Below are 7,809 nucleotides of genomic sequence, written 5' to 3' on the forward strand. Positions count from 1 at the left end.
TCTGTCTATGAAGAGAAGCTTAGTGGAGGGTGCAGGTAAAGCAGGAAATTGGTCGCACGTGTGGGGGCAAGTCACAGCTGCAGTGCCTAAAGCAGGTGAGCTACTTTGGTCCCGAGAAAACATCTCCTGAGACAAGGCCAGTCATTAGTCACTAGCAGCCCCGTGTAGCGTGACACTAACTTTCTCAAATGTGTAACTAAACGCCCGGAGGTGACTGTTCAGTTCCTTTCCTCCTATGAGGACAGAGAGGGTTCCACCTGTCACCTTTTGTCTCGTCTTTATTTCTTCATCCTCTCGCTGGGAACAGCAAGGTAAACGCATAATCCAGTTCTTGAGTCCAAAAGTTTATATAGTTAAAATCAAATGCAACATTATAAGATTTCACTAACTGAAGATGTGACTATTAAACCCTATTTTTTATCTAAGCTTAGAATTTAATATAGATTTTATAAAAATGATTTTCATATTTACACACATCAAAATATGAACTTAAATACTGCATGTATGCAAAGAAATATGGCATGGCTGGACATACAACAAACTGCTACTGGTATCTCTCTTGACATACGGATGTTCTGGAAAACCTCATTCCCCTCTTGGTGCTTTCTTACATGTCCAGGACTTGCTATGCTGCCTGGGAGACAGCCATGGTGACGCTTCTCAGTGACCACATCGCCGGGCCACCATCAGGCTGCATCATATTCTGGGGCTCTGAGAATCTCAGATCAGGGGACAAAGAGCACTATAGCAGTTGGTTTATTCTTAAAAATGATTTTGGTGATTACCGATTGCCTATACATGATTATATGAAGGGAGGACTGGGCCAGAAAATTTGCTGAGTATAGGAATTACCTGAGGAGTTTATGACTGTTTCACCTGGGAACTTTCTCTTTGACAGGCAAAATCATAGTAATTATGACACGATCGTTGTGCAATAACAATTATGACGGACTTTATGGTGCCTTATATTTGAAATGTGATGATAATTAAGTCATAGCAGCTAAACCTGCTGCACAAATATTAAATTCTCGTGGCTGGCTAAACTCTTTTTTCTCCTTGATGGTTGAGCTAGTAATAATGGGTACCCTCCTTGGGGTCTTTGACGAGAACAGACAGAGACAGAGAGGAAACAGGAGCCAGGGGTGACGTGGGGCTTTGTTCAAAATCAAGCAAGAGAGTGGGTGCTACAAATCCTTCACCAGCCGCCCTCACTTGGGGGCATTAGGCCAGGACTCAGCAAGACTGCGTTCCTCCTTAGGAACAGCAGGGGGCCTGGCCAGAGGGCAGGTAGGAACTAAAGGGGCACACAAATAGCACATGTCTGTCTACCGAGCCCCACGAGCAGGAGCGGTCGCTCTCCTCTCTCCGTCACTCGCTGCCCATGTTCAGAGCTCTCACTGCTATCAAGCAGGGTGTGTGGCTCGCCAGAGCGGCCTCTGCTTCATGGATAATTCAACAGACACCGGAAGAGAGCCCTGAGTGAAGTTGGTAATGAAGAGCTTCAGGACCAACAGACATTTTTCTACTGAAAGCTACATCAAAAACTGGCCGAGTAGAGTGCTCTCCTAATCTACTGAACTTACAGTTTGTTCTTCAAATCCAAAGATTCCAAAGGGAGAATCATTTGGTGGGATAACGACAGTTAACAGAACATCGTCACCAAGTGTGCCACCTCCCGACACACTGGTCAAGGTGAGGCTGAACATCTCCATGAGTTCGTATTCAGTGTCATCAGTGATGGTGATTTCTATCACTGCAGTAACCTGCAAACAACAGGAGTGGGAGGAAGACAGGAGGAAAATGAAAACAATTCCTACCAATTTTCCCCTTTTAAAAAAAAAATGTATTTGGTAAAGGTTCTCACTATGCAGCTCAGATTTATAGTGATCCTCCTCTCTCAGTCTCCCCAGCGCTGGGATTACAGGCGTGCACCACCACATCCAGTCTTGGTGGCCGGCTCAGCATGGGGCCAGCATGACATGGAGTACTGGGGATCACACCCAAGTCCTTGCAACTGCCAGGCAGGTACTTATACCACTGACCTACCTCCTTGACCCAATTTTTCTCATATGCTTTAATTTTTTTAATTAAAACTTAGGAACACAGTATGAAAGAAAAAAAGTGGTTTTACCTATTATAATCATAATACTTTTAAAGTCATGTATACTACAGTATTTCAAAGTCAGAACCTTAGTCTTTTATTTTCAAAATAAAAGATATTAGTCTATGTAATGAAATATAGTACATTTACAGATAGAAAACAATGGGTTCCTATTCTTGAAAAAAAATTAAAAGCCATGCAAATTCTAACATCTGCTGTGCAAACAGACAACCTGTGTGTGCTGGTATGAATATTTCATGATATCAAGAGAATCCATAAAAATTATCATTGTTTTCTGCAATTACAACAAATCCCACTGGCTTCAAATAATTTTTGTAAAGTAGGGAAGTAAAGCAGCAGGGAAAATACTCAAATTTTCTCTCCCTGGTTGCTTATGATCAGGAGCAAGCTCACATCTCTGGGTTTACGTTGTTTTTATCAATTTAGGAATAGCACTTGGCCGGGCCGGCCCGGGGCTGTGCACCGGTAAGCCCAGCTCCCCAGAGCCACTCACATGGGGCCAGGCCAGGCTGGGCAACTGAACAAGATCCCAGCTCAGAAAATAAGACAAGGTCCAGATTGCGATTTCCCAGCTCGCCAGGGGCGCTGAAGCAGAAGGATCCTAATTTCAAGTCCCACCTGGGCAAGCTAGTGGCACTTCACTTGAGAATAAACACAAAAGGATGAGGATGTAATTCCATGGTAAAGTGACCCGAGTTTGAGCTCCAGTACAAAAAAAAAAAAAAAAAGCCCAGCTATATGTCCACACTGGAAGTATTTTTTTACTGTTTCCTATGGGTAAATTTTAGCACTATGACAAACATATTAAACAGAACTTGGATTTTTTTCTATGAAAATCCACCTAAAACCCTTAACAGTGGGCAAATGCAGGAAATCTAGATGGCACGCTCAGAAACAACCTTGAATAGGGCCGCCAAATAGCTCAGCAGATTAAAGCACCTGCAAGCAGGTACACGGGCTGGGGTTCGATCCCCAGGCCTGCCTTGCTAGCCCTGATCCCGACCCCCCGGGTGCACTGAGATGGCAGCTGAGACTGAGCATGGTGGCGTGGGGCCTGTAATCCCAGCACGTGGGAGGTTGTAAACAGGCGGATCACTACGACTCCAGTCTAGTAGTGAGACCCTGAACACCCTGTAGAACCTTCCCTAAAATATAGGAAAAAAAAAAAAAAAAAAAAGAAAGAAAGAAAGAGAGAAAAGAACAGAAACAAAGCCAAATGCTACGATGGAAATTCATTAGAATCTCTGTACCTCAAAACCAGACTGTGGAGCACAGAAATCTCCCCGCAAGGCATGAGCTTTAACAGCAACAACAGCCCTGAGGAAGCTGGTAAGTAATGAATCCTCAGCCACTGCTCAGAATGAAGTGCTGGTGCTAAAACCAAAACTGGAAGGTGGCCTCAGTGAAAAGAAAATTTGTTTCTGCTTTTAATGTAAAAATCTCATTTATTTTCCTTTCTCTACTTTTATAGGAAATGTGTCAAAGTTTTTAATCTGGCAAAAAAAAAAAAAAATCATGATTTCAAGAACATTCACAATGAGAGGTCTTCCTGGGTGGGAAAGTGAAGGAAAATCTAGGTTCGTATTCTCATGTTTTGGCAGCACTGACTGCAGCGCTCGGAGCACCCAGGGAAACACGGCCGGGCCACAGCCGCCCCGACTGGCTCCGCTGCCTGAAGTTACAGAGGTGCTCATGGCTCTTCACTCTCAGGCTTTTTCTACTTACTGATTAAAGTTTTATTTAAAACCTTATTCGTATGTATTACAAAATACGCAATTCATAAAAATTGATAAGATTTGGAGGATACTTACTGATTAAAGTTTTACTTGAAACCTTATTCTTTTATATGAAAAACTAATCTACAAGGGCCGGGGAAATGGCTCAGTGGAATAAGTGCTTCCCTGGCAAGCACAAGGCCCTGAGTTCAATCCCCAGTTCCGGAAAAAAAAAAAAAAAAAAAACCAAAAAACTAATCTACAGACAACACCATGTAATACACCACATACTGCAAAATTCATATTATTTTGTGTAGTGAAATTCTATATCATTTGTAATTTTTCTGCTTTAATACTACTTTTTCTCTTTAAAAATAAATACTATTGAATAAATTAGAAATACTAATTTCTCTAAAAAATAAAAAATAAAACCTTATTCTTATGTTACAAAATGCCAAATTTATACAAACTTACAACACTTGTAGAATAATTTGTTATTTTTAACATCATTAGACCTAAATCTAGACTATTTTTTCAAATTATTTTTGAAGTTTATTCTTTTTTTGTATTATTTTTAGCATTTTTGAGTTATAAGCTGAGTTTTGGATATTAATTCATAAATGTGTATGGTAGTACTGAAAATCCTAAATTAAAATGTTGGATTTTGAACATTATATAAAAGAAACCCAAGAATACTGAGATAATTTAGTTCCCAGAGCAGGTTTGTTTTGTTTCGTTAAGTGTTTATTAAAAAGCACCTGTACTTGATTGGGCAGCATTTTATGTGCTGGTACGTTCCTCTAGGTCAGTTACTGCACTATCAGTTCCTTTTCAACTGGAAGCAGATGGGAAAGTTCAGACCAGGGTGAGAATCTCGCCTCTAACCCTTCTCTTCCTATACAATTTTTTTTTTTGTATTTTAGGGGAGGGTCTACAGCGGGTTCAGGGTCTCACTACTACACTGAACTCGTAGCGATCCACCTGCTTACAGCCTCCCAGGAGCTGGGATTACAGGCGCAGGTCACCTCCAACTGAAGTCTCAGCACGCCCCAGGGATGCTGCCCACATGGCAGACCTGGGGATTGAACCCCAGCTCCTGCACCTGCTTGCAGGTGCTTTAATCCACTGAGCTATTTGGCCAACCTCTCTATACTATTAATAGTTGATCATTCAGAGACATTTAGGGGACAGCCACCACCTGCTGCGCCCCACTCGCAGCCTGCGTCCAGACCCAACCTAGGCATCTGGTGCCAGCGCGCGACGAGTCACGCACCTGCCCGTCTGCGAAGTCCAGCGTCCCGCGTGGCGGCGCGAAGTCCTGGGCACCCGCGCTGCCCGGCGTGGCTGTCCACTGGACGCTCACCGGCCCGAAGCTCCCGGCCAGCCGGACCACGGGGACCCGCAGCACACCCCGGGGCGGAGGCAGCTCGTGGGCAGCGACAGCTCCTCGCGTGTCCTTCAGCAAAGAGCAGAGGTCAAAGGCGAGACTGAGCGCCGCTCTGCCCGGGAGCGCCTGCGCGGCCGCCGTCTCCCTCAAACTACTCTTCCAAGCACAAGTTTGGGGGAGACTTAACGAGATAAGCCAAACGGGCTTAATCCTTCCGTCTAGTTCGAAGAGAGCCAAGAGTTAGTAAGTTTGGTTACTTTCCTATTTATTAAAAGCCACATGCAAAGCCAGGGACATAGCTTTGTAGAATAAGCGCCTGCCTGGCAAGCGCAGGGTCCTGAGTTCAATCCCCAATACAAAAAAAAAAAAAAAAAAAAAGCCACATGCAAAGTCAGATATTTTGCAGAAAATATTTTTACAAATCGGCAGGGACAGGCTTCTCTGCTGCCACACTACCATAAACAGGTGAAAGCTCATCTTACCCTGGTAACTTGAAACTTAAAAATGCCCCTGGGGTCATCGTTTTCTTCGATCACTATCTCAGCCATCTCCCGGCCAGGTCTGCGCACGCGCGGCTGCTCTGCAGGGAAGTCTGAGTTGACCAGGGTCACCTCGGTGATGGTGACCACAAATCCTTCCTCCAGCTCAGGCGCATCATCCTGGGGTGGGCACAGAGAAGATTATTTCTCCAAAGTTATTTACTTTACACTGGAAACTTGTTATTTTTCAGTAATAACAAGTTATTACATCTATAGGAATTGGCAAGTCTACCAACACCAAAAAGATTTCTTTTTGCATTTTAGACCTTCCCAGTGATACCTCAGGATCTATGGGGTATTTAGGATGAACAGTGATGTTTCAATGGAACCTTCATTCTCAATAGCAAATCAAATAATTTTAAAAATCTATCATACAATTTGGACCATACCTTACTGAAAATTTTATATATAATATCCCAAAAGAAATTTAAGAGAAATTTGTAAATTCTACATATATTTGAAAAGTAAAAGGTCTCAACTTCTAAATCTAGATGTAAAATTTAACTTTAATTAAAAAATTATCTTTATTCTTGAACAAGTAACAATTTTAAAATATAAAAAAAGGAAAGAAGGGCTGGTGAGATGGCTCAGTGGTCTAAAGCACCTACTTAGAACAAGCTTAGCAAAGCACATGGACAGCGGTTCAATCCCCCAGCATCACATACCAGCCAGCCCCGCCTCCTGGTGGGCTGAGCTGGCCACACACACACACACACACATAAATAAAATAAATAAATTTTAAAAAAATAATAAAATAAAAAAGGAAAGAAAATCTTTCTACCTTATCCTTTTTGTCCTAGATTGTCCTGTTCAGAAAACACTATTATGTAATATGGCCATACTATTAGTAATAATGCTAATAATTATATATTATACCTACTTAGCAATCTATATTATACTAAAAAACAGTTTATATAAAATATTATGACTAAATAAGATATTTGATCAGATAAGTAACAAAAATCCGTCATTGCCACTTTGAATTTTTGTGACTCATTCACAGGTATATCCACATGTTCCCTCTTCCTTCTCATTTCTATATACATAAGGAAAGACAGACATAGTTTGTGAGTAGGTGTGCTGGTGGTTAGGCTTGTTGTGAAAACTCCATTGGCTTAAGAAATGCCCAGGGACCAGCAAAGCCCACTCCTGGGTGTAACTTGATGGGTCCTGGAGGAGGGGCCCTGAAGACAGATTGGGTCCTGTCTCACACTATTCCCCCACCCTGCTGCCTCCAGGTCATCGCTAAGCAGCTCTGCTCCACCACACCCTTCCACCACGATGTTTCTGCCATGGAGTTGGCTTACCATGGACTGAATCACCTGAACTGTAAGCCATGTTAAACTTCTCCTCTTTTACATGTGGGTGGCAGGTGCTGCCTCCAAGTGGTGGAAAAGGTAAGTACTATAATACTAAACATAGATAAGCCTAAAACTAAACCATCAGAATATTAATCTTGGTATTGTTGCAGACAGCTGAATTAAATAGAAATATTATATAGGCAGTCAGACAGGGCCAGGCCCTCAAGGAGACAATATAAAAGACAAGTTGACTTTGCAACTTGGAAGAGACAGACATTCCCATATGGGCCAGACTTTAAGACAAAAGAGGAGACAAATGCAGCTACATACTTCCCTAGGGATGGGCATCAGGGATTGATACTCTAAACAGGTATCAATCACCTTGAAGGAGCCCAAATGAGTCACTAGCCCAACGCCCAACAGGAAGAGACCCTGTCCTGTATTCATGTCCACTTGCTATGTGACTCACTTCCCCATTTGGTACTGGATTTAATCAATTTTACCTGAGCAACGGTGCTTGTAATCTCATTGGTTGACCCTTGTTTTGTCCCACCTCATGTCCACCTAAGCGAGTTCTCGTCTTCTCCACTGCCTCAGACCCTCCTCACCACATGGTTTTACTCTATATAAGTCCCTGGAAGAGACAGCTTCCTGGGGACAACCAACTTGGGGACCCCCTTCTGTCCCTCTCTGGACAGAAGTTTTCTTTCCCCCAAGAAATATATTCTGCTCATAATCTCCATTT

General features: G+C 42.7%; 1 protein-coding gene across 1 annotated transcript in view; it reads right to left on the minus strand.

The window, feature by feature from the left end:
• Window positions 1-7,809, minus strand: part of Adgrv1 (adhesion G protein-coupled receptor V1) — a 479,349-nt gene that overhangs the window by 334,293 nt on the left and 137,247 nt on the right. The window contains exons 56-58 of the mRNA XM_004644067.2: window positions 5,707-5,883; window positions 5,111-5,293; window positions 1,584-1,763 (exon numbers count right to left, since the gene is read on the minus strand). Coding sequence (XP_004644124.1) covers window positions 1,584-1,763; window positions 5,111-5,293; window positions 5,707-5,883 — 540 coding nt within the window. The remainder of the gene's footprint in view (window positions 1-1,583; window positions 1,764-5,110; window positions 5,294-5,706; window positions 5,884-7,809) is intronic.

The sequence above is a fragment of the Octodon degus genome, unplaced genomic scaffold (genome assembly GCF_000260255.1).
Source record: "Octodon degus isolate 3935 unplaced genomic scaffold, OctDeg1.0 scaffold00190, whole genome shotgun sequence".
In the NCBI taxonomy this organism is placed as follows: Eukaryota; Metazoa; Chordata; class Mammalia; order Rodentia; family Octodontidae; genus Octodon; species Octodon degus.